This window comes from Phoca vitulina, unplaced genomic scaffold (genome assembly GCF_004348235.1).
Source record: "Phoca vitulina isolate PV1807 unplaced genomic scaffold, GSC_HSeal_1.0 scaffold36, whole genome shotgun sequence".
Taxonomy (NCBI): domain Eukaryota; kingdom Metazoa; phylum Chordata; class Mammalia; order Carnivora; family Phocidae; genus Phoca; species Phoca vitulina.
Window position 1 is genome coordinate 9,269,438 of NW_022589739.1, and position 27,256 is coordinate 9,296,693.

At 52.2% G+C, this 27,256-nt stretch overlaps 1 protein-coding gene across 1 annotated transcript in view; it reads right to left on the reverse strand.

Moving 5' to 3' along the window:
* PPFIBP2 (PPFIA binding protein 2) overlaps positions 1-27,256 on the reverse strand; it is a 144,150-nt gene that overhangs the window by 112,325 nt on the left and 4,569 nt on the right. The window contains exon 2 of the mRNA XM_032427115.1: positions 393-488. Coding sequence (XP_032283006.1) covers positions 393-456 — 64 coding nt within the window. The 5' untranslated portion in view covers positions 457-488. The remainder of the gene's footprint in view (positions 1-392; positions 489-27,256) is intronic.

Here is a 27,256-nt window from a genome sequence, read left to right on the forward strand (position 1 = left end):
GGGAGCTGACATGGGCATTACGGTGGCAAAGTCGCCAGGCTTGGAGTTTCCTTTCGGCTCGACTATGATGAGCCATGATGTGCTCTGGCCAATTTTCAGTAAAAGTGATCTTATTGCAGCCAAACTGCCTCCGAGCCAGGACCCACGCCGTGCCGCAATCGGAGACCTGCCACCGTGCGGTGCGCCCACACCGTCTCGGCAGCCCTAACCTCACACCATGTATCAAAGAATCCTACGAGTCTGAACTCCTACACAAAGAGATGGCACGCACAGTGAAAGACAATACATCTACCGAGGGGCTTCTCGCTGTGCCAGAAAGAAAGGTCAGGAGGGAAAAGGGTTCCTCAAGTGTGGAGGGCAAGCCGTGAGTGGTGAGGGCTCCCTGCCCGTACCTGCGATGATCCCGTCCATTTGCTCCAGAGCAGCTTCCAGAGCGTGACTGGCATCCGAAGCCATGACTCTTTCCCCTCGGTCTCCTCCTTCTCCTACTGAAAATGCAAGCACAGAACAAAGGAAAAGTCAGAGAGAGGTCCACGTGCTGTGTGCAAGCCCGGCAGCCCTCCTTCATCGTGGCGCAGCACACTCCCACAGGATCCTGGCGGGCGAGCCCCCGATTCTGTCATCTCTCGAGCCTTGCCCTCCTGGCACGAGCGCGCCGTCTCCACGAACCTTTAGCATGCGATCCAGCTCACTCCTGAAATGAAGAGCCACCGTTAGAGTCCCAGGTTCCAGAAGCTGCCTCCAGCACGGGGGAAGCGCCTCTGCGAGTCAGGGACAGAGGATGTGCCCTGCAGCGGGGGTTGCGATGGTCTCAGCAGGCACGCAGCTGTCTCCCGGCTGCATCCTCCTGCACCTGCAATACTTTCGTTGGGTAGGTGTGACCCGGGCTGAGACCCCCACGACCACTTTCACTTCTCGGATGGTCCAAAGGGCCTCGGAAAGCTGCAGGCACGCTGTCGTGGGGAGAGTTCTGTCCCAGGAACTTGGAGCCCTTCCTCTTACCGTGTGAGTTCTACTCTACGCAACACCATGCAAGGTGCAGCATCCCACCTCCTCAGGCCTGAAGGGCGTCTCCAAGGACACACAGTGCAGCCACTCCCCCCGTGCTGAGTCTCCCGTCTAAGGGGGAAGATGGCGGTTGGTGCCATCTCTGGACAACCCTGCCTCTACAAAAGGTCTTTCAGCTAAACTGTCTTCCTGCAGCCTCTTCTCATTTTTCTTGCTTCCCACCTGCTCCCTGGCTGGCAGGGAGAGACTGACAACAGTATTTGCAATCTCTAGTTCACATCCATAAACTGGAGGCAGGAACTGTTGTTTTCTCCTTCAGCAAAAGCCCCGCGTGTACCCAATGGGCATAAGTGCTATGGAGAACAGAGGCCTGGCTCCTCTACCCCAGGATGGCATGGATCAGGAAACAGGGGGTCCTGAGGGTCTCGGCCCATGTTCCCTGTGGAGTTGGACTTTCAAAGAGAAGAAAGCAAAGTGAGCAGCCATAGAGAAGTGGCTTTGGAGATGGTGTGGATAAAGATTTTAGGACTACAAAGAACCACAGGGGACTGTACCAGGCAGTAGCAGTTCAAATAGTCTGGGTTCAAACACTGCTCTGCCATTTACTACGTGATCTCTGAGCCTCAGTATCCTCATCTGTAAAATGGGGATAATACCAGCACTTGATTCACCATGTTGACGTCATGATTAAATGAGGAATTAATATTTCATAGAAAATACTTAGTACATTCCCTTACAGATAGTAAGTGCTCAACATAAGCTAGCTGTTTTTCTTTTTGTTTTTGAAGTGAGGCAATAATCTCAGGATGTATTTGTGCCAGGACAGCTCACTGGAGGAGAGACTTTAAACTCAATAGGGTAGGCTCCGGGAGGGAGAACCCAGGTAAGTCCAAGAGGCTGGTTCCCCTGGGCATGGCAAAGAGAGATAAGCAACGATGTGTGTGGAGGGGGAAGGCGGTGATTCATAGGCGCAAAGGCCAAGGAGGGTTTGGGAACAGGCACTGGGCTTCAGCAGGCCAAGAACCATTGCACAATCAACTCGGGAATGAGAATGGGAGCTTGTGGAGGGGGTGGGAGCCTCGTCGGCACCTCAGGGCTGTGGCAGGAGCCAGGCAAGGCTGCACAAGGAACAGAGCTGCCCCTGCTGAGAGGAGCAGCCAGACAGCTGGGGACCCCAAACGCCCATGTGCAGATCTCAGGGCCTAATTGGAAGCAAGCTTGGGGGCGGGGCAGGAGTGGGGGAGAAAGGAGAGGTAGCAGGAAAGTGGGGTGAAGCAGAAGCAGGGCAATAATCGGCACATTCCCACCTGTTCAGAGACATTGAAAGTCTGAAATAATTCCCTCTGAGGACTTTCCCCTACTCCTGAAAAAAATCCAAACTGCTCGCTCACTGTGACCTCTAAAGAGGCAGTGTAGGATCTGGCGAGGCCAACTCCATGTTGCTCTCCCCATTGCTCATGTTCTAGCAGCATTGGTCTCCTGTCTTCCCCCCAACACTCCAAGACCTTCTACTCTGCAACTTTCCACTTGCCATCCCCTCAGCCCTGAGCGTGCTTTCCCAGCTCTCTGCATGGCTGGTTTCTCCTCATCTTCCAGGTTTCAGCTCCCATGTGTCTTCTGAGAGAGGCCTTCCTTGCACACCTCCATCTACAGCAGCCCTTTGAAGCACAGCAATTCTAAAGTATCTAGTCCATATACTTTCTTCCTTGCTAACTGGCCTTGCTTACTTCCCCATGGAGGCAGGGGGACCCTGTCTGCCTTGTTCACCCCTATATGCCCAGTGCCTAGCAGAGTGCCTGGCACTCAGAAATTTATGAGTAAATACTTGTGAATAATGGGTAGGTCCATTCCACCAACATTCCCTGAACCCTGTAATGCTGCGTACTAGGGAGATATTGATAAATCAGACCTAGTCCCCGCCCCCATGGACCAGGCAGTCTAGTGAAGACAACAGTAAAAACAAATAATTATGATGCAATATGGGGTATATGCTGATTGAGGCAGGTATGCTGCTTCCCTGGGTCTTGAAGGATGAGTAGAAGCTTTCTCAGAAGATAAGGAGAATGCTATTCCAGGCAGAGGGGGTGGAAAAGCAGAGAAGCATGTAAGGGCAGGATGGAGTTGGCAAATATCACAATGGTTGGTGAGATTCTACCGGAGCATCCAGCTGCTCATGATGAGTCAAAACCTTCCACGGAATTCACATAAGTGTGACAAGGGCAGGTAATGAGAGGAGCTTGGAGTCACACCCACCACTTCAGGGGTCTGGATGTCGGTACACAACACACCAAGTGGCCTCAGATGTAAACAGGACAGGTTTTTGAGAAGGAAGTTCTCCTATTTCAACAGACAGGCCCCACATGGGGCCCTCTTAGCAGGGTCGAAGGGGAGAGGACAGTTGGAAGGTACCCAGCCCGGAGGGCCCAGGCCACATCCCCCTGCAGTAGAAGGGCCATAAAAGGAGGCCCACGGGCCTTCTGCCCAGTGATGAGTTTGTACTTGGCAAATAGCAAGTTGGGTGGACCCGTGGGAGGTGGTGTGAAGTGAAACGTGAGTCAAAGGTGTATCATATGTACACCCTGGGAGCCTGGGCCGGTAGTTGGGAGCGCTCAGAAGCCAGAACCTGTTTCCGGCAGCGGATGAGCTCAGTTCCAGACCTCCTAGGTCTGGGGCGATGGCAGGACACCTGGGTAAGAAGGGGCCTCGCCAGCTGCCATCACAGGGCAGCTGTGAGGTGTCAGCGGTGTGGGGGACAGACAGACCTTGGAAGGGCCAAACATGCCATCGATGTAAGGCCTCCAGCTCCCCCCGTGAGCACAAATACTCTCAGCAGAACAGGGAAGCCACAAGGCTGCCAATCATTCCCGGTCTGGCAGCTAGCAGGCGTTTTCTTCTCTGACCCCCGTCAAGGTTAGAGCTCCTGTTGGTAACACAGGATGGGACAATCACGGCCCTCAAGGAACTTGGGGCCTCAGAGGCAAACACGCCAGATGGCAGCATTCAGTGTCTGTTCATCCCTGCAGGGACACAGCACCCCCCTTGGGAGCCTGGGTTCATCAGGGATGTGGGGCTTAAGTGCACAAAGCTCCAGAAGGAGGGTGCTTGGACGCCTCCTAGAGAGAAGCGAGGTGAGAGGCGACGACCCAAAGCGGCTGGGAGAGAGCCACATCCCAGGGAAGACTCCAAAGGCCCAAGCGAAAAGCAGGGCAAGCTCTAAGCAGGTGGTGGGGAGTGGAAGTGAAATCACATTCTCTACCAATGACAGGAGACCCATCCAGGGGCCTGACACAGCACGGACGCCAGAGGAAGAGACAGCGTGCCCAGGGGACTCCCTCGCAGGGGTGTGCCCCAGCCCAGGAAGGAGAGGGGCAGGCAGAGGATGATGGTGCTTTTAACGAGCTCAGTACAGTGACAGTTGTTCTAGTGGCCAAAACCAGCCTTCATTCTCTCCGGACACCTGGACAATTCATGGAGCCCTGCACTGGATGGTGGAGGAGCAGGCAGACGTCTCTTACCGAGAGACTAGCTCATCCCTAGCTACAAAGAAGAGGCCAGGATGGTAAGAAAGGGTGTAGCCCATGTACCATTCACCCTTCCCTTCACCCACAGGCCTCTCTAGACGCTGTCTTCCTCCTATCTGTGACGATGTCCCACTAATGCAGAACTTGACCCTCTTTGCTACCAGCCAGAGAGAAAATGACCCTGTAGCTATAAAGCCAGCCAACATGGGACAGCCATGTTTTTAGAATGACAGTGTCTGGTGACAGATGTCATAGCCACCTGAACTGCATCACACAAAGGCCAGTTGGGCACCTGGACGTTGATCAGGGTGCAGTATTAAGGGTTCTGAAGTTTGGAAAGTGAGCCACAATTAGCCGCCCATTATCTGATGCACTCTCAGGCGGGCAGTAATTTAGATATTGCATTAGCAGGAACTGTTGATTAAGATAAATCTTGGGCAAGTAACCTTGCCTTATCCCACCCATACTGAAGTGCAAGTTTCCATTCCATTTTATAAAGTACTTTCCTGTCAGTAAAAGTGGTTAGAGCTGCAAGTGTCTTGGGCAGGCTGCCAATGGCCCGGACGAAGGAAGGAATCAGGAACAGATCCAGAGTCCCTGGTACCCTTACTCCTCCAAGGTCTCTATGCCATGGACACAGCTGAGCCAGAGCTGGGACCTGACTCCTTGGCAGCTGCGTCCAGGCAGAGGGGTGGGGAAGGACGGTGTCCCCAAGTAGAAGGCAAGGCCTGGGGAAGGAATCCTCAACCAGGAACCTACCACTACCAAACTTGGACTCATCATACACCTCCTCCTTCCCCACACGTCCACCAAGTGGTAAAGAAGCATCACCGTATCACAACCAACCAGAGCCTTTTCCCCACAATTTCCAGGTTGCCCAGAAACCAGAACTGCTCTTAAATGGTCATTTTAAGAAATACCTCTTGCTATTCCTATGCTTGGGAGACAGCTTCTTAAGGTATAAGAAATTTAACAATTTGGGGTAAGAGAGCAAGAAACCATTTTCAGTATTTAAAAAAAACAGGAAGATGGAAGACATACAAGGGAAATTGATGGCAGTGCTAACATTCTCGATCACATCCTATATCATCCAATAACACCTTTATTTTCAGAGCACAAAGAAGAAAGATCATAGGTTTCATAGCCAGACAGTCTTGAGTTAAAACATGCACTCTGTGACATAATGGCTGTGGGTCTTTAGACAAGTTATTTAACCCCTCTCAGACTTAATGGTCTCATCTATAAAACTGCGTTGTTACCAGTGAAAGCAAACAAGATCGACCTCAGGGAAATACCGCAGACTGAACATCTAATTTAGCTATCCACCACAACAACAGTAGAGGAATTTATTTTGAAAGACATAAACCCACAAGGACACGGAGAAGTGATAGGAGACGTAAGGGCAACGTCTCTGCAGCAAACGTAAAAGGGCAGCCAGTCCATGTTGGAGAGCTTCCCAAAGCTTGGGGAGAGATTTCTCCGCTAACACGAAATTCACAGGACACCTCATACATCAGAACACCCAAAGAGATTTATGTCACTGATGAGGAAGTTGTTTAATTCAATGATAAGAAAATAGAAAACCAAGCAAGTGACAAAAGAATTGCATGGAAACCAAAAAGTAAAAGTAACCCCAGACCTTATCTAACTGGAAGTGTGTGGGCAGCCTGGTGGGGATGGACCACGCTTGTGGGCAGTGGGGGTGGGGCTGGAAAGGCAGCGGAGGATTCCTCACTGCATGGAGTGCTGACTCAGAAGTCACTAGATAATGACAACTGAAAAAAATAACAAAGCAACAGAACAAGCCTTTCTTCAGCAATATGGATAAAAATACTCAAAAATGTAAAGAGGCTGCATCTGAGGAAGAGCAATGGGGATGGGTAGGCGGGGAGACAACAGCTGTTTTAACAAACCATGCACAATTATTTGACAGTTTAAACTGTGTTGATATATGCTAGTGATCAAAATAAAAACAACCAAAATGACTTAAAAAGGTAGTATGTGTGGTGTGCTGGGCACAGAGTAGAGACTCCGTGTGTGTTCCTTCCTCCTCTTCCGCAGGTGTCTGTTAGCTACTCGCTGGTTTATCCCATGCTGTCTCACGTAATCCCCCACACACCACTTACGAATTGTCCCACTTTGCCGATGAGCAAAAAATCAGGCAGCTTGCCTGAGGATGCACACCGTCCTTCCACTTTGCCTCTGAAACGGAAACCCTGTAGAGGGTTTGGAGCACAGGAGGATCTAATATACCTTTTCAAAAAGGAACACTTTGGCTGAAAATGGACAGGGTTGGTGGGGGTGCAGTGCACTGGTGAACACAGGAAAACCAGGTGAGAGATGAAGGTAGCTTGGACCAGAATGAAGGTGGTAAATGTTCTAATTCTTGATATATATTGAAGGCAAAGCCAGCAAGCTATACTGATGGAGTGGACATGGGAGAGAGGAGTCAGAATGACTATGAGGTTTTTGCCCTGAGTCTCTGGGAGACTGGGAGGGCTGCAGGAGCAACTGGAGGGAAGAGGGATCAGGAGATTGGTTTCTGAAACGTTCAGTTTAAGGTGCCTAAGGTGGAGGGCCGGGCCGCCTGGGTTAAGGTCATGATCCCAGGGTCCTGGGATTGAGCCCCACATCAGGCTCCTTGCTCAGCGAGGAATCTGCTTCTCCCTCTCCCTCTGCCCCTCCCCGCTCATGCTCTCTCTCTTTCTCTCAAATAAATAAATAAATAAATATAATCCTTAAAAAAAAAAAAAAAAAGATGCCGAAGGGGACAACTAGGAAGATATGCTGATGGGGCGCCTGGGTGGCTCAGTCAGTTAAGTGACTGCCTTCGGCTCAGGTCATGATCCCAGGGTCCTGGGATCGAGCCCCGCATGGGGTTCCCTTCTCGGCGGGAAGCTTGCTTCTCCGTCTCCCACTCCCCCTGCTTGTGTTCCCTCTCTTGCTGTCTCTCTCTCTGTCAATTAAATAAATAAATAAAATCTTAAAAAAAAAAAAGGGAAGATATGCTGAGTAAGGCATTTGGAAATATGAGTCTGATGTTTGGAGGTAAGTCTGGCTGGAGAGAATCTGGGAGCTATCTCACCAAGATGGAATTTAAAACAACTGCATGAAGTAACCTAAGTAGTGTAGAGGGAGAGAGAGCAGAAGGAAGGAGGAAATGGAAGGAAAGGGAAGGGAAGGGAAAAGAAAAGAAAAAAGCAAAGCAAAGCAAGAGGCCCCAGAACTCTCTGGAACACTTCAACACAGCCATCAGGGAGAAGAACCAACAAAGGGGACTGAGGAGGAACAGCCAGGCAAATTGAGAAAGTGCTGCCCTAGAAATCACATAGAGGGTTCAGGATGGAGAAGGATGTAATCAGGAGAGCCAAGGTCCGCTGAGTCAGACCAGAGACGGTCTTCTCTCCCAGTGCTCACTGCTGGTGATCTCATCTGCTCCCACAGCCTCACCTGTCCCTGCATTACCTCACCCTAGACTCCTGCAAGCACCTCCTAATTGGCTGCCTGCCTCCAGGCAGCCCCATCCACCCACCCTGCACTGAAGATTCGCCTGACTCAGTGGTCCTCAAACACTGGTGTTCATCAGAGTCACCCGGACAACAACACAAGCACAGAGGTCTGGTCTCAGGGGCTCATCAGCCCCTAGAATTCATGCCTTTTACCACATGGACTCAGCCTATCGGGTTGCAACTTTAACTTCCATCACACCCCTCGGACCAACCTCTGCCTCATCCCAAGCAAGTGTCTTTTCATCTGTGGACAGACAACATTAGTTGACTGCACCAGTTGCTTTCCTGCTTTATGCCCAAGCCAGTAGCTTTTCTTGCTAAATTCCCCATCTTCTCTTCTAGCCAATTCTTCCAGGAAACCAAACTTGATCCTGCCTACTTAAATGTGATCTCCCCATCTCTTACTTTTTTGGGAAAGGGAGGAAAGCGGCAGTGCACACCCATCTCCCCTGTAACTCTTCTGTGTGTCTTGGTGCCTGAGGGCACCCCCATTCCGTAAGCCCTGGGGACACTTTCACAGATTCACTGATAAAACTATTCATCGTCAGTGGGAAACCAGAGCCTGAGAGATAGGTGTGCCCCTGACCCACACCTGACACCCACTTCCCTCTCCATGCCCTCACACTTGGCAGGCCCCCAAAGATGGCCTTCTCCAATATGCTCCCCACCCACCATGGTGATGCCACCACAGTCGTCAAGCCAGAAACCTGGGAGTCATCCCGGGCCTTCCCGCCTCATCCACATCCAGGCGGGTCTCCACATTCAGCAAAGTCTCCCTCTCATATCTGTCCCCTCCTCTTCTCCTGCCCCACTTCAGGTCACATCATCTCCCATCAGAAGGCCCACAATGGCTTCCTGCCTACAGCCTCACTCCCACACACCCCTCCTGCTCCACCCTGCTGCCAAGAGCACGGGGCTATTCCACAAACCTAACCGAGGCACTCCAGCACTTGTACGACCGCTCACCAGCATCTACCCCAGACAGAACAGGAAGGGCCCATGAGATAGTCAAGAGCATGCACTCTAGCCAGGCTGCATTTGGGCCCACATTCTTCCGTCATGGGCTATGTCCTTGGACAAGTTCCTTAACCTCACTGAGCTTCATTTCCCCTATATATAAAGTGCAGGTGAAAATATACACGTAGTGGGATTATGGGGATGCAGTGAGATACCGTATGCCAAAGTCCTCTGCATACAGCAGCCTGGGAGTTCACAATCACAGCAGTGATAATCCTCTCAGCCACACTTGGCCCCCTCCTGAGCACTAACCATTTCACCCCTCCTGATTTTGCTGTAAGGCCCCTTCAACATGCGAGACTTTAGCCCATGACGCCCCATTCCACCTGCTCAATTCCCGCTCCTCATCCAAGGCGCAATTCCAGCGTCATGATTCTAGGGATCCCCCCCACATGGAAGTGACCGCTCCGACCCAGTCCCCCTCTCCATGCCTATGACAGACTTCCCTCACAGCACCTGGAACTCTCTAGAGCACCGGCCACTTGTGTGTGTGACTCCTTTGCGTGGTAAGCTCTTCGTGGGCAGGGCAGTGTCTCTGAAGCCCAGAGCTCGGCCCCGGACCTGGCTCAGAGCGGGCCAGCTCATGTGTGTTGAATGGACAGACAGAACCACACCGCTGCCTGAGGGAGGCAGCGGGAAGCTGACCAGGGGCAAAATTCCTCTCCATCTGTGGTTCTTAAAACAAGTTACCCACTTCCAAAATACAATGGGACAGGTATAGGACAGACAGTCCCCTTCCATGAAGGAGAAGAGGTCACTGGTCTAAACGGGAAATTGAGAGGCTCCCGTGGGTGACAGGGGCTCTGAGCAGCCCTCGGAGGCCCTGTCCAGTCTGGAGGCCTCTGTCCCCAAAGGGAAGGGCCTGATGGGGAGGAAAAGCAGCCCATGTGGCCTCAGGGCAACGGCGGGGCCCACAGACCCCGTCTCTGTGGCAGGACTGAAGGACAGGCCACGGACGCTGGCTTTCTGTCGGGACACAGGAGGGGATATCAGAATATGGAGCAGGGGGAGCAGGACAGGGGGCCAGGGGCTGAGAAAGAGGCCTTTAGTGACTATCTGAGTCTGATCAAAGCGAAGAGGTGGAGCCTGGATTTCTTCTTCTCCCGAACAGAAGCTTACGTAGCCTCAGAAAAACCGCACAGGAGACAAGAAAGCCTCCGAAGGTGAAAAAGCCACTGACCTTGAGGTCACTTCTGATAACAAACATCCGTTTGACGCTTTCGGCTGTGAAGGTATTGTCCACACACAGGCTTCTCATTCCCACCGAGACACCCCAGGTCAGGCTGCTCGGTTTGGTCGGCCAGTGAAGCTGAGGCTGGGGGGCTGCGACGGGCCGGAACTGCCCGAAGGGCCCGAAGCCTAGGCACGGTGCCGGGCCCAGCGGGGGCCGAAGGCAGGATTTCTTGCTTAGCGTCTTTCTTCCCCGCGGTGCCAGTTTAGTGAGCTGTGTGCACTGGGCATTCCCCGCCCCTCCCTGCTGGGCGAGTCCCTAAAGATCCCTAAGAATGTTCGTGCTGGAGCCCAGCTCCATGCAACCCGCTGGAAGGAGTCCTTTTTCTTTCTGGCCCTTCCATTGAAACCCTAGCCCAAGTCCTGTCACATGTCGCCGCTCCATCACCGGGCTCCTCTGGCACATCCAAACCCAGATGCTTCCACTTAAGCTCTTACCCAAAGGGCTCAAGCCCTTCTCCCCAAACCGCAGCCCTGCAGACAAGGCTCCACGACCCCAAATAGTTCTCCCACCAACATGCAACCATAGCAGGGGACTCGGTCACACAGCTCAACACCCTCCTCAGAGGAATGCAACGGATAGCATCAGGTGCAGACACCTCACCTCTGGGTGCCGTGAGGCCGGACTTCCTCCCAGCTCAGCTGTCTCCCAGACTCAGGAGCAGGGCCAACATCCTCCCTCCTGCTCAGAATGGCAAGCTTCTTAAGAGAAACACCACCCCCAAAGACATGAGCATGAGACACCACGGGTCCAGCCCACAAGGAGGAGCACGGGGTCTGGCCAGGAAACGGGTGTGAGCGAGCGTGAGGTTGTCATGGCTCACACCCAAACAGCACATCGGACCTTCTGGGCTTCAGAACACCGAAGAGCTGATGTTGGGTTCCCATCCAGGTCTTTGCTTAATATTTTTAAACACTTGCTTCCCCTTCCTCTGACTGTTCTCACCTCCCATTTCTGCTCTTGACATTCTGCCTCCCAGCTGGTCCTTTTCCCCAATTCAAGGGCTTACTGTAGTGAAGAGGCCATGGCAATCTCAGTGACCAGGGCCACGGGCCTCAACTCAGGCCTGCCGAGGAAAGGTTGGGGCAGATCTCAGAAGACAAGCAAGGCAGGTACTCCAGTGAGGAGAGGGATCAAGGGGTGGGGCAGGCAGGCCAGAATCTGTGCCTTTGGGAAGAGGGAGCTGGTGAGCCAGACAGTGTCCAGCGGACAGAGCATCACCAAGCCCCCCATCAAGGTGCCTCTTACCATGTGCTTACAACAAGTCCATCTGTGTCTTCACTGCGGTGGGGGCTCACTGCAGCCACTTAGAGAACTTGGGATGGAAGGTTCTTTCCCTTCCTTCTGAGAGTCTCAGAAATAGCAAGTCTGAGGAGTAGACATAAATGAGTGTCCCCTTCCAGGTGGGACGTGAAGGACCGCGCCTCAGCCACAACACCTCACACGCTCGAAGACCTCGCTGCCTGCCCCATGGCCCCCACCATCCACGAGCCAGCAAATGATGGCATGCCACCTGGCGCCCTGCAGTCTCCACCTGTGGGCAAAAGCTGCCTGCTCCAGAGGTTCACAGGGGGTTTCCCCGGGCCTACAGAAGCAGCAGCTCCTGTGAAAATGCTTTGTCCTCATTCGCTCATTTAAGCTTCCTGGCCATCCTGCGATGGATAGATTATCATTATCAGCCCCATTTTATGAAAGAGGCAACCAAGATACAAAGATGTTAAGACACTGCCTGAGGTCACATGGTTGCTGACAGTCCTTCCATGGAGTCCAGTCTGTCTGTCACCTAAGTCCCTGCTTGCTCTCCCCACCACACTGCCTTCCCCTGCAGATTTGCTCAGAGCAGTGAAGGCTGGGATACGGGATGCTGGTCTCCATGTCTGAACAGGGCTCAGAACACTGGGGACAAGGGACGACAACCTTCTGCCCTACATACAGTATCCTCATGGGGACTCTGTGCACTGCCCTGAGCCCCCTCAACTCTGTTACAAGATCGTATTTTACTCAAAAAAAAGACAACACAGAAGAGAAAACAACTGTCATAAAAAATACATGACCCATAAAAATCAATATATATACTTTTAGATTTGTTTATCCATTTAAAAAATACTACTTGCTCCCCATTATCTGTAAAACCCTGTAGTAGATGCTAAGAGGAAATTAATGAATGCTACTGATCTACCAAGGGCCCAAACTCCTCCATCTCTCACCCATGTCAATTAGAATGTGAAGGTTGCTTGTAGAACGGGGCCTCTATATGGGATCCATAAGGCAGAGCCAACAAACTTTGGCTTTTACCAACTTCGACTTCAGAAATGCGTAAATTAATGGTTTAATTTTAAAGTCATCGTGGTACTCCTTTGTGAGAAGAAAAACATCATTTCCCTGAAATTCTCATCGTCTCTAAAATTAAGTTCAGATGGCAATTCAGTGCTAATGTCAACTTGACAACTTCACTAGCTCAACAGGCAAGTCACATGTAAAACCTCACATGGAGGTTACTTGCAAAGAGAAGCTGAGCTTCACAAATCGACCATTTGCCGGTCATGTTACGGACAGTAAGGCTCGGTCTGACACCCACTCACTCAAGCGAATGAATGGTCAAAGGGTAGCTGGTGGACGCCTGGTGCCATAGAGGTCCCGGTGATCCCAGAAAGACACACGCGCCCAACAACACAGCACCCAGTGCACTCCCGGGAGAGGGCAAGGCAGTGGGAGGAAGGAGTGACCAGTGTGGTGTGGGCGACCCCAGAAAGCTTCAGAGAGGCAGCATGCAGAAATGCAAAAGGAGTAAGGAGTGTACATATCCTAAGGTATGCTGGGGGGCGGGTGTGTGTGTACGTGCATGCACTCATGTATGCGTATAACTAGGCGTGACCAGAGAACCGGGAAAGAGTGAGAGCAAATGAGGCTAGGACCAGTTTATGAGGGGTCTCTCCGCTCACCTCACCCCTCCTAGAACTTGGCCTTTACCCATCAGGCAATGGGAGTCACTACCTGGAAACCTCCCACCCTTTTCCAGCAATAATGCAGCAGGATGCAAGGACCTTCTCCCTGAGAAGAACCAGGCCATGGCAGCCTGTCCCCTCCACTGCCCCCCTCAGGAACCCTCCCACACCCTGCTCTGACTCCATTTCCCCTTCCAGCACCCCCTCGTTCTGGACAGCAGGATGGGGCCCCTCTACGGCAGGCCCTGTCAGCCCTGCTGCACGTCAGCAGTCAGCACACAGGACCATCCCCTGATACCCGCCGACCTCCCTCCAGCCACCTCCCCAGCTCACAGGCACCTCTGGATCACGACTCGCCCCAACTCCCCCTGCCTGGGGAGCCAAGTTCACGTACCTCCGCTTCTCCAGACCCTCGTGCACCCAGATCTTTAATCTGGTGCGTCCTTCCTACCTGACTCTCCTCAGTGCACTACCACATCTTTCACTGGTGAGAAACAGAATCCCTCACTTCCCCTTCTCTCCTCCTCAGACTTCCCCTAATCTATCCCCACCGAGGCCCAGCCTCTGCGTGGTTCCCTCTCAAAGCTGAATCGGCTCTCTCCCCTCTTCCACTCCTTCCTCCTGACCCACACAAATATTAAAGCCTCTGCTCTCTGAAAACACTTCCTTCGGCTACCATCTCGTGCTTCTCCTCGGCTTCACTGCCAAAGCCCTCACCTCCTGCTCTCTCTGGTACCTGCTGCCACGAGATCACCTCTGGGCCCTGCTGTGCTCCTCCCCCTGAAGCTATGCACGTTTTTACTCCTGTGAGAGGCAGCAGAGGATTGCTTTCCTTGGCGTCTCATCCACACCCAAACTCCTCTAGTACTCTCCTCCTTGGGCCTTGGGGACAAAAGCTCTCTGGGTTCCTCCAGGTCCTCCCCCTTCACTAAATGTCCTATGTCTCAGCCTCCACTCACTGCCTCTGGGCAGATTCCGTGCTCAGCTCTCTTCCTGTTTTTCTGCTCCCTGGACAATCCATATTTCATCTCCATGTTCACCACTCACAACACTAGCCTACTTTTGTAAGCTCCAGACCAAAGTATCCAAATGCTCATCAGCTTTCTGGCCATTTCTGAGCAGCCTCCGAGGTCCAGCATGATCTGAAACTCTCAGCATGGTCCTGGTCTCTATGAGCAGCTCCTGGCCTGCTTGACCTGCACGCCCTGCATTCCCCCGTGACCCTCCCCAGCCCTCCCATAGCAGACAGGTGCCTGTGGATTGCCCCGGGCAGGCAGCTCCGTCTGCCCCCTCCCCCCGCAGCCACACAGCCGGTACCCAGGTATCAGAATCTTGGCCTTGGAAGGCCTCCTCTTATCTGAGCCGTAGCTGGCCTCTCCCACAGCAGTCCAAACCCATGAGTCAGGCATCTAAGGCTATCCGTTAGCTGACCCCAAACTCTCCTGGACACATGATGGTAATGATAATGGCAGCCATTTTTTAAACATTCATTCTGCCCTGAGCTAAGCATTTCTAGGTGTCTCATACCTCAATATCCATAACTGTTGTTGTCCAAATTTTACAGACAAGGAAACTGAAGCTTGCAGAGGTTAAATGATTGGTCAAATCCCACGTCCTGGAAGCAGTGGAGATGGGTTTGACCCCAGGCAGTTGACTCCAAGGTCAAGTTCTTACCACTCTGCAGCCCTTCCTCACTGAGTCTGGCCACTTCCAACTGCATTCTTCTGACTTCTTGATAGTCCAGCCATAGGAGAGCATTCCCCTTGTGCTGTGCCTTTTTCATGCTGTCCCTCAAGCTAAATTCCCTTCTCCAGTCTCTGTCCATCAAAACTCATTCTTCAAGGCGACTCTCCTTTCTCCAAGACAGCATCCCCACCCCTACCTGTCCAAGAGCACCTCTGTTGGCCCAAAACCATGCTTACACCTCCATTTGAGTTGTTTCATGTTGCCATGGAGATATCCAATAGGGGCTGACATTCTCTTTCTTGGACCTCACCTCCTGGGGGGCAGCTAAGTATCTGACTGAGGGAATGGGGGAAGGAAGCCAGCACCTGTGGCTCAGCCCCACCCTTCCCACTCTTTTTCCAGAGCCGCCTCGCCACAGGGAAGTGGCCTGTCCCCAGCAAGAGGCAGTCATCTAGGTCTCTGACCCAGGTGGATATGCTAACTGGGGAAAGGGATACACTGGGAATTCTACTGGCCACACTCTCTCAACACCTTTATGAGCCCCAGAGCTGTTATCTTAGTCTCCGTCCGTCTGACTCCTGGTCTTATTTTTCAATTGGTGCCAAACCCAGAGGGCATTTACGTAGTACAAACAATTACCAAACGCCCACCAACCTGGGCCACTCTCAGTGAAGGACAAAGTGGCAGTGGCCGTAGGACTGGTCAGTGTCGGTCTGTAGGGCACACTGGTGACTGGCACACCATCTGAAGGCCCGCAGCAGCTTGGGGGGACACCCCTAGCATCCACCCGGTGCCCTCTCTCTGGGAGCCCGGCTCCCCAGCAACCTGCAGGAGACCCCGTAATCCATCTTCGGGAAACTCCAGGAGGGCCGTCTGGGAGGACAGGTATTTGTGCTGTGGCCAGTGGACGATGCCCGCCAAAGTAAATGAGTCCATTGGTTTCTGGTGTACAGACTAGCCTTGTCAGTTTGGTCAGCACAAATCAGGCCCTCAGGCCACAGGCATCCTTCAGTGAGTGGATAACGAGGGTGTCCAACCCTGCCGACTGCCCTCCCCAGACGTCCACACCTCCCCTGCCCCCTGGCAGACAGAAGCTTACCCACTGATAGGAACTGCTGGCCGTGTGCTTCCTCAGCCCAGAACACAAAGAAAGCGGCCCTCACTGCCCTTCTCACAGCAGAGAACACACATGCGTGCACACACAATTTCACCTCCAAGGAGGAAACAAATGGACATCAAGTCATTTCAGTGCCTCAACCTGACGATAGACTCAGAGAAATGATTCCAGTGTAGCCTTAACTTGAATACTTTCAAAAAGCTTCACTGCAAAAATTATCTCCTACAAGGGCACCTGGGTGGCACAGTCAGTTAAATGTCTGACTCTTGGTTTTGGCTCAGGTCGTGATCTCAGGGTGGTGAGATCGAGCCCCAATGCAAGCTCTGTGCTCAGCACGGAGTCTGAGATTCTCTCTCTCTCCTTCTGCCCCTCCCACTAGTGTGCACTCGCTCGCTCACTCTCACTCTCAAATAAATAAATAAATAAGTCTTTAAAAGAAATTATCCCCTAGAAATATAACCAGCAAGGGCTTATTGTTGAAGCTGGTTGATGAGTAAGCTGATTCATTACACGGTTCCTTCTACTTTTTTTGTTGTTGTTGTTAAAGATTTTATCCATTTATTTGAGAGAGAGAGAGAGCACAGAGGGAGAATGAGAGGGAGAAGTGGACTCCCCGCTGAGCAGGGAGCCCAATGCGGGACTCGATCCCAGGACCCTGGGACCATGACCTGAGCCGAAGGCAGCAGCTTAACCGACTGAGCCACCCAGGCGCCCCCTTTCTACTTTTATGTATGTTTGAATTTTTTTATAATAAAGGGGCTTTTTGTTGCTGTTTGTTTCTTTTAAATCTAGCACTTAGGGATCTGAGCTTTTCCAGAGGGGGGCACGGGATTCCACCTTACCTTGCTGGGGACCAACAGAACCAGAACTGAGGTTCGAACCTAAATTCCTGGCGACACAGACGACGCCCTTTCCACAGTGCTGTTCAGCCTCTCTGAAGGTCCTACCACGTGACCAAATGCTCAGCCCACCCTCGTTCAGACCCTCATCATCTCTCCCTCTGATTGCCAAAGCTGCCTCCTCTAGGCTTCCTACTTCTGGCTGACTCTCCTTCAACCCATCTTTCCCAGAGCAGGCAGGATATGTTTCGTAAAGCCGATGGCATTACTCCTCTGCTCCCAAACTCTCCATGGCTCCCCACTATTTCAGGAACAAAGCTGTACTCCACAGCTTGGCCATCCAAGTCCTCTTCCCAGCTGCACTTCTCACCATGTTCTCAGTTCAGCCCCCCTGAGCCACTTCCTACTCCCTAAATACAGAAGGATTTCCCTGTGCTCTCTCTTTCCTGTTTGGGATCCTTTTCTCCAGCTATACTTTCAAAGCTCACAAATTCTAAGACCTTCTCCACATGCACCAACCCAAGGAAGCCTTTCCTGACACCCTTACCCCCCGGGCCTGAAGGTGTTGGGTGCTTCCCTTTGCTTCTGCCATACTTGGTACTCACCTTTATCATCTCGCTTACAGCTCTGGTTATACCATTCCTCGATATGTCTGTCTCCCCTTCTAAATTAAGATGCTTGAGAGCAAGGAGTATGTGCTATTCACCTTTCTATCCTCAGAGCCCAGCAATGAGCCCGACCAAGGCAGACACTCAGGAAACGTTGGCAGACACAAAATGTTAAGTGTGCTCGCTGAGTGGAGAGCAAAGGGAGAAGGAGCATGCAAGACAAAGAGAGAGACCTTGGCCCGTTTTCTGAATAAGGGTGGGGGACTGTCCACGGCAGCCTCTCCCCTCTCTCCCTCTCCACACGGGGCCCCTCTCTTTGCGGCCTGATAATCAGAGCTGAAGGAGGACCAGCCATGGTCAGCCCTGGCATGAGCAAGAGACAACTGACGAATGCAAGTCTATTTCCACAGGAACAACAGGAGGATGTAACTTCCCCTAACAGATGATAAAACCAGGCATTTCTCCTTATTCTATTACTTTCAAATGCTAAGCAACAAGAAAAAAAAAAAACCCACATCTGAATTGGCGAGCTTTCTCTATCATCTAGAATGTTCAGAGGCCTCATACATAACTTGAGCCTGTAGCCAGCTACCTCCTATGATCTCCCAAACTGCCTGGGGAGGAACACAGACCCCAGGATTTGGCAGTCTCGGGATAAATACTAATTGGATTAATCAGAATTTATTCTGTGTTTTGAACCCTCATTTCAACACTTGTTAAGAAGCTAAACAGTTTAATTTTGAATCAATGCAATAGTTTTCCTTTTGCATTAAAAAAAAAAAAAGTTTAGACCAGTAGGAGACCAAAGAACTTCCCTGAAGTCAGGCTGTGTGCGCTGGCAACAAGAGGCTGGCCCCTGCCTCTGTCAGAGGAGAGGGGGGCTTCCTCCGCACGCCTGGGCTGGAAGGTACTAGCAGGGTATTAGCAGCTCTGTCTTCACTGGAGGGCTGAGGCCATATGGGAGCCAGATGACAACAGCACACAGAACCCACTGCTGCTAGAGAGCCCAGACGACCAGGGAACTTGGTCTGGACTTTGTGGGGCTGAGCCTTTGGACGAGGCCAGTCAAGCTTCTCCACACTGGCTGGCTGGAGTCTACCTGCCTATCCTGGTTCCTCGGCAGGACCAGCAGTGAGCACCTCTCCATCCCTCACCAGGACATGGAGGTTTGTTCACTGAGGGTTCTGGGAAATATCCTGTTATAGGCCAAACTGTATGCCCCTCCCCAAATTTTGTGTTGAAGTCGAACACCCAGGACCTTAGAATGTGACTGTATTTAGAAGTAATTTCTTGGCCTCCAGTTTGCTGCCCACTGTAAGAGACAGCTAAGTTAAAATGAGGTCACTGGGGTGGGCCCTAATCTAATCTGACTGGTATCCTTTAAGGACAGAGACGGGTACAGAGGAAAGACCATGTGAGGACACAGGGAGGTGACCATTTACAAGCCAAAGACAGAGGCCTCAGAAGAAACCAACCCTGCTGACACCTTGATCTTGGACTTCTAGCCTCCAGAACTGTGAGAAAACAAATTTCTGTTGTTTCACCCAGCCAGTCTGTGGTGCTTTGTTACGGCAGGCCTAGCGAGCTAGTACATGCCCCAGTCTGATCCCGGCTGCACTAGCCTGCTGCAATGGGGCGGCCTCCTGTCCAGAGGTGTGGGACTCTGTTCTCATCCAGAGCTGTTCCCTTCCCTCTCCGTCTGAGGAAGACTTTGCTTTGCATCTTCAGACCTTAAACAACATCCAGGTAAGGATAGCCTCTAACAGTCCTTTATCTTTGTTAAGTCAGCTCTGCGTCGGGTCATGCCCAGGGAGCGAGGCCATTTAGCAAGGCCAGGCTGGTTGCTACAAGAAGGAAACCCTTCTCGACGCTGTAACCTGACCAGCTAGCTGTCAAGCCACATTTTAGGAGCCAAGCGCCCGGGGTCCAGCCGTCTTCTCTTCCACCCAATTCAACAACCCCAGCATGTGATGTGGTGGTGGGGGTGGGGAGCTCAGCTCACCCATCACAAGACACTTGCCACCAGGACTGCTTCCCTCCCCTGACAGCACTTAGGCCGAGTGATTCAGGGACTTTCCCAAAAAAAGTGATCCAGGAATCCCCCGTTTGCACACAGAGTCCCTCAGACCAAAGACAAGTTGGCTAGAGAATTACACTGCATGTGGTCTCCCCTCTCTGGGGGCCCACGAGGTCTTGCTCCTAGACGTCTGTCGGTCTGATCCCAGGGGAGTGGGAGCGTCTACAATAGCTCCTGGGGGCCTCTCTCCATCTTCCGTACTTCTTGTCCACAAAGCAGGGCTATTCTCCCATGGGAGATACCTGAGCAGGGCCTCAGACTCTGGGTGAAAGGTGTAGAGAGGGGCCGCAGCAGGGGAAGGCAGCACCGACAGGAGTCCCCCCTCCCGACCCACCCCTGTTCTGAACCCTGAACTCCTGCACTCCTTTCCTTACCCCTGAGGAGAGGAGCAGGAGACAGTAGAAAAGAGTCCAAGCTTTGCAGTCCTACTGACTTGGGTTTAAATCCTGGCTCTGCTACTTACAGCTGGGTTAGTTTTTGACCTTGGGTAATATATATTAACCTCTCGGGTTACTATGTAACGAAGATAATTATGCCTGCCTCACACTGGGCTGGTCAGAGGGTTAGGAGAGAGGACAGAGTAAACCAGCCGGCTCAGTGCCCAGCCAGGTAAATATGCAACGCTCTGCCTCTCACCCTTAGAGAACACGGCCCTGACTGCACTATTCCAGAAGACAGATTTAGCCAAGGCCCCTGATCAGGCTCCAATTGCTGGGATGAGGGGAAAAAAAATATATATAACATTGACTCCCTTTGAGAAGTTACCAAATCCCTTGGAGCCAGCCCCCCACGTGGCAGGCCCTGGGGCTCCACACACAGTGCACCTGCTCCGGGCCTTCGTGTCTCTCTAGCAGAATCTGACAGGAAGGTCCAGGCCACTGGCTCTTCCCGAACAGTTTCCTACCGATCTTGTGCTTCCTCTTACAGCCCCTTGGCGCCTTCCTCAGCCATTCCAGCGGAGGCGCCCAGGCATCCCACTTAGGGACAATGAGCAGGCAGGGTTTATGTTGTTCATGCGTCACGTGGGGGCAGGCACCTGGCAGAGAGCTGGTGAGCTGGGAGACAATCTGGGAGACCCCAAATATGGAGGCTAAAGCTGAAGCCGGGCTCCAGGGGTTGGGGACAGGAAGGGCCATGCCTGACCACATTCGTGGAGCAGGAAGTCCCTGGCCCTGGGCACCGGCATTGGGAGGGCCCCTTCAGCTCAGAGGTGGCCTGGACAGAAGACGGTCAAGTTGTACTGGTGACCCAGAGAGGCCCCACAATTGCTCCCAGCGGACATCCCACTCTTATGCGACACCTATAGCCAAGCAGGCAACTGCCCCCGGAGTTCCTTGTGATGCGGCAGGTCACAGCGATGCAACAAGATGTGTGTCTCATGTAGCCTGCAGAAACCTTCTCATTAACGCCATCCCTCATTCGGCTGCCACTAGATTTATTTAAAATTCTCTTTCAAATACACATAACCATGATAGCTGAGGACAGGATTTGTGACCCTGGAGCAGCTCTTAACAGTTGTCAAAGGGCTCCTGATTCGCAGGCAGGATGCGGAGGGAGAGCTTTGTCCCACCTGCAGTCCCCTGTTAACACGTGAACCCAATTCACTGCAGCCCACATACTACCCGATCGGCACCCCAGCCTCCCTAAGGTGGTCTTCTCCGGCTCTGTCTCTGGTCCGAGAGGAAGCATCCCACTGGGCAGCCGAAAGGACCCCAGGTCCACCCTGAGGAAGCAGGGTGTAGCTGCCAGGGCCAGATCTGGGTTCTGAGCTCTGGAGGCACAGCCACGCTGAACACGGGGTGGGGCTCTAGGCAGACCTGATCAGCGATAAGGACTGGCTGGCTCTACAGCACACAAGATAAGGTAGAACCCCAACTTCAGTGGGCAGCCACCACCAGCACCCACCTGCTCAGAGCCTGAACATGCTTGGTGGAAACAATGCTCTCCTTTCACGCAGCACCCAGCCCCCACTCCCCACTCCTGCACGGGCAGGCTCCCAGCCTGCTTACTGAGCTGTGCTGGCCCCTCCTCTCCACCCACACCCCCACCTGGGTTCCTGCAGAGGCTTTTCTGACTCCCATCCCTCACCCCACCCTTCTGACCCACTCCAGAGCACCATCTTGCTTAACATCCATTTATTGCCGACACTCTGGGGTCCCCAACAGATGAGGTGGGTTCTAAGCAACTTGTTACTAATGACAAAGTAACTAAAGCCAAGAAGCTTTTTGTGTAAATTAAGAGAAGATTCCAGGTTATCTTGCCCCATTCTAATATACTTTATTGAGTGGGTGGAATTCAGCCAGGGAATCAGCAATCGCCTATAGTGCTCGGGAATTAACAGTTTCTATGACATCATGAACAACTATGCAACCTCCTACTATTTTAGAGATTTACTTCCAAATATATCTCTCTGTGTGTATGCATATATTTTCTGGGGCTGACTTTGTGTCCTTAACAATCTGGCCACGTCCACCAAGTGCTTCTCACAGGTTAATGTCATTGGACACGCGCAGCCTGACCGGCTTCCTGCCTCAGCATGAAGGCTTGATCTTCGAGGTAAACTTGAGACTCTGAATAATCTGACCTTTCAACATGGTGGCAAGATAGAATGGAAAAAACATGAGTTTGAGGATCAGGTAAGTCTTATTTCAGGATCTTGCCAGCTGGAGAACCTTGGGAAAAGTCACTTTTCTTGAGTCATTTTCCTCCTTGTGGGGACTAATAAATGATGACTTCCAATCCCCGGTTCCCTATATAACCCCACTCCTCGGTTCTAGCCAAACCAAACCACTGGCTGTTGTCTGCATATGCCCTTTAATTTACCATCCCCATGCCTTTCTTTGTCCATCGCTGTCCCCTCTGCTAGAAATGCCCTGGACCCAGAGAAAGGGGTGTCTCTGGTCCCTATGTTTCCTTCAAGACATGTCTCAAATGCTACCTCCTCAGCAAGCCAAGTGCCCCAACCTCTTCCTTCTCTGAATGTTCACCGTGTTCTCTCTGTGGTTAGTACTGCCTATTTTGAGAAAGGGGTACAATCCTTATGTTCGATCCAAGCAGGGGACATGTCTTACTCATTTCAGGTTCCCGCCATCACAGTCCTCAGCACAGAGGATGGTCAAAAATCATTCAGTGACTGAAATAATAAATGAGGTCATGAGTCTCCTAGCTCCAGAGCACTTAGAATTATGCTCTACTACTGTTCCTAAAAGGGGGAGTTGCCCTAGATCCAGTGGGCTGGTTCTGACTTGAGGGCCTCCATGGCCTCCCTCCCTGCCACCCAGGCCAGGATAGCGTGCCCCTCAGGCATCCACGTTGCTTAACCACAGCACTCTCCATCCTCCATCCATGCACCCCACCCAAAACCTCAGCCTACTTGAGTAAGGCCCCGCTGCCCACAGCCCTTCCCGGGCAAATCTTGGGGCTGGAAGCTGGCTCTGTGGCCCAGGCTGCAGACAGACAGTCAGACTTCCCAGTGTCGTACCCACTGCCTTCCTGGATGGCTCTCTCCTATATCCACCATCCCCTCTTTGATGCTGCAAGCCCAGGGCCTTAGGCCACACGGCCCTGGTTCTTCAGATACCAGGATACTGCGTTCTTGAAATCTTCGAGGGATGGCCATGAGTCTGTAAGAGCCTTCAAGCCCCAGTGAGGTGGCTGAGCCACGCTAGGCCTCCGCAGAGAATATACAGAGTATGATCACTTCTTTGGGATCACAGGCCTCAGAGTTTCAGGCCACAAAGCCATTTCCTCGGAGCCCTTCCTCTCTCCCAGTCTGTTACCGAGCACGACTTCAGCCTGTGACTTGGGACAGAGAAGCTCCTGCACAGCTTTGGGACCGCCCTTCCCAGCCTCCTGCCTTTATGCCACCTCAGAAGCCAACCTTCTCCACAATCCTGCCGCATTTTTAGTTAGACCTCTCAGCAAATCCTGCCTCCCCCGCAATTTCGCAAACTTCTCTCTAGTGAACACAGCTTGGACAACACCCTCTTCAGGTAGACTTCAACACAAGCTCTGAGACAGCTGCCTTGCCCTTGAGATAAGCTTGAGTTATGCAGAACTTCTTATATTGAACTGAAATCTGCCTCTTCTTTAATTCCCTCTCCCATCACCACCATGGACCCCCAACCCTACCCTCTGAGCAACACAGAACAAGATGGCTCCCTCCCCAACCTGAAAATCACAAGCACAGCCCCGGTGTCTTCCTGTCAGTCCTTAGGTCCTTTCAAAGTTTGCAGGGCACAGACTCCAGCTTTGTAGCACTAAGCATCCCTCTTCCACCTGCTCCCAAAGTGCTGTGTGTCCAGTCTTGGCCAGTGCAGAAAAAAGAGGGATGATCTTCTAGCAAGGTCTAAAGCCAGGACTTCTATTAATGCAACCAGGCTGACTTATATGGGCTTTTCCACATGGTCAGGTAGGAAACCCACACCACTGATTTTTGGAGCCTACGGACAGGACTTTGCACTTCCCCCCGCCACATCTCATTGAGCTGGTTTGGGTTCTCAGCTTTCTCTGCTGCCTTTGTGCTGTACGTTGGTGACCAGCCATCTGAACCCAGGCTGTTTCCCACTGCCATGCACTTCTGCCTCTTGCACTTCACCTTCACCGTGGCTGTCCTTTCATGTCACACCTGGCCCAGAGAATGCTCCTTCCCCCTGAGATTTCAGAATAAGCCCTCTGGATGATGTAAGTCACTCTTTTTTTTTTTTCCAGGCTTCCTGAGAAGAGGACATATGATAACAATCCCATTTGCTGACTACTTCGGATATGCCAAGCACCACAATCAACAATCAACACCCTCTGTGCATCATCTCATTGAATCTTCACCGGAACCAAATGAAATAGGCTTATTATTGTTCCCATTGAACAGATGAGGAACTTAATGCTCAAAGTAGCAACAGCAAATCCGTGTAGAGTGGACTTGAAATGGAGGCCGTCTGGTTCAAAGTCCATACGCTAGAGCAAGCCTCCCCATCTGAGCCATGTTGGGGGGGAGAGGGGAGAAGGCGCGGTGGCCAGGAGTCTATTTCCTCATCTCCAGAAGCAGGACAATAATCCCTGCCTGAGGCATTGTGCAGCTCCAGTGAGTTGGCACGGCGAAACCTAGACGGACACACAGGATGGCTGTTGTTGTTACCGGGTGAGCGCATTGCGTTGAAGAACCAGATGTCTTGGCTGGTCACAGAAGAGATTATGTAATAAAACTTTTTCATGACATCCCGTCAAGGTCAGGTGTCAGAGCCAAGAACAATTCTTTTGCTTTGGTAAAATGTTGAATTAATAGAATCTGCCTTTCCTGCCCAAATTCAAGTTCTAACTTCTCCCTTCCCCAGACTGCAGCCCTCTCTCCCACCCCGCCCCCCCCCACCTGCTCTGGTTGCTTACTGAATCTGGAGTTCGATACCACACTTCTGGTACACCCAAAACAGTCCTGTCACCCCAGGACCCCACCCAGCTCAGTATTTGTCTGCCTCCTTTCACTCTCAAAAGTATCCCAATTTGGACAATAAATTAAATCTAATACTTGGAGTCTTAAAAAAAAAAAAATCGAGTTCTCTGGCACCTATTTCCCTCCCATAAGATGGGAATAATATCACCCATCTCGGGACACAAGCCCTTTGTGAAACCCACCACAGCGGGAAGCTCCCCCATCCTCCCTCTGGATGCAGCCTTCTGGGGGCCCAGGCTACCCGCACCTTTGGTGCCTTCATGAAGCCGTGCAGTGTCCAGCTAGCTATTCATGCCCAAACCTGAGTCGGGGGGATGAGGCCTTGTGCTGGGAAGGAAAGCGCTGCCCCTGAAGAGACAGCAGGTGTCACGTGCGCATGCAGCAAAGAAAGGTAGCTCATTACTGCTGTTTGGCCTGAGCTCTGCCCTTCTCTTTTCCCCAATTCCGACAACAGGCCTCTTGGCTCCTACACAACTACCTCTCCCTCCCTCTCCTCCCCCCCCCCCCCCGCGCGCACACACACACACACACACGCACGAGCACACACGCACAGACGGTCTGTCGGCCTCAGGAGCTCCTTTCGTCAGGGTCTTGTGGGCTTTTGTGCCAGAAGCAGGTTGCAGACATTTGCTAAGACCTCTCAGGATACGAGTGCAGTCACAGCAGTGACCCTCCCAGTCAGAGCGGTCCCTGCCCAGCGGAGCGGCCCAGCTACATGTGACTGGTCCATTCCAACCAGGCACACAAGTCACTGTGGATTCATGTGCTCGCCCGACAGTCAGGGCAGGAGTTCTGACTCTGCGCACTGAGCACACTCCCAGCAACCAGCGAGCACTGGCTAACCCTACGCAGCCAGACAGCAAGCCCGGGATTTGGAGCAAGCCTTCCCTCTGCCTCTCCTCATCACCAGGAGGAAACAGATGTACCCACAACAGAGCCACCTGGGACCGGCTCAGCAGCTACCGGCCGGGGAAGAGGCCAGGCTACAATCGATTCCCCGTAGCCTCACCTGGGTTAACAAGCTGTTCCTGGAGATTTGTCAGAAGGCCCTCCACCCACTCACCTCTGCATTAGTCATTCCTGAGACATGGACACCCCAAATCTCAAGTCTGCAATCTCTAGTTGTCCTTGATTCTTTACCATGGATGAGCAGGCTCTGCACACATTTATATATCAGTAAAAATAAATAAATAAATAAAGAGCCACAAAAACAAAAACTCAAAACAAGATAAGGCAGACACTTCCCAGATCCAGCTACATAGTTCGAAAGAGCCATGAGGCTTGACAAGTTTTCCCTCAAAGTAGATTCCCAGCATTCCTTGTCTTCATTTTCCTTTGGCAATTACCACATGCCAGGCAATAATCTAAATGTTTCCCATGCATTAGCCCAGCTTTGCCTCAGCAAACGAAGGTGACCACTGTGCCTGGGCAAAGGCAGGACCTGCCCTGGGAGGCTGGAGGCGAAGGAGCGTGGCCAGGCAGAAGGTGTGCAAGGGACAGGTGAGGAGGAGAGGAAATCCAGCTTCAGGGCCACTGAGTCTCCAGGCAGCAGTGCAGATTCTAGATAAGGTCCTCTCTCCTTACCCGACAGCTAGGGCCCTCCCCCAACCATCTGGATCCCTGACACAGGCCTTAAACACAGGCCTCTGCTTGAAGTCCCCCACCAGCCCCCCGCCACTCCACCACTCCACAGGCAACTTCTGACTGACTGGATGGGTCCCTAAAGTTTGCCAGGGGGGAAAAGTGTTTGGGTCTTAGACTTCATCCTTCTGGAGAACTGAGAGAGGGGTGGTTGTATGCCCAGAAAAACCATTTAATATACATGTACCCACACTGAGCACTAACAAGTGTGAGTGTCCATACCATAAAGCACTCCCTGCTTCCCATCAGCCCACACAGAGCTAGACCATAGGACAGAAAGGACTCAGGAGCCTTCACACCCACATTGGCATTGGCTACCAGCAGACATTTCCCTTCTGAGTCCTTGACCTGTAAGATTCCAGTCTTAGCTGCAGACTGAATTCACCCCAAACCTGGTCTCTTTCCCATTTTTCATTGCCTAATGGAATCTCCATCTGGACCTTCTGGCAGCTCTTCTCTGGCCAACTCATGGTGCTCCAAAGGATAGAGCCCCAGGCCAGAGGGCCAGGAGGCCTGGGTTCTGCCACCAGCAGCGGGTGACCCTAGATAGGTTCCTTTGGGTAGCTTCACCATCCGTGTGTGTGTGTGTGTGTGTGTGATATGTGTCTCTA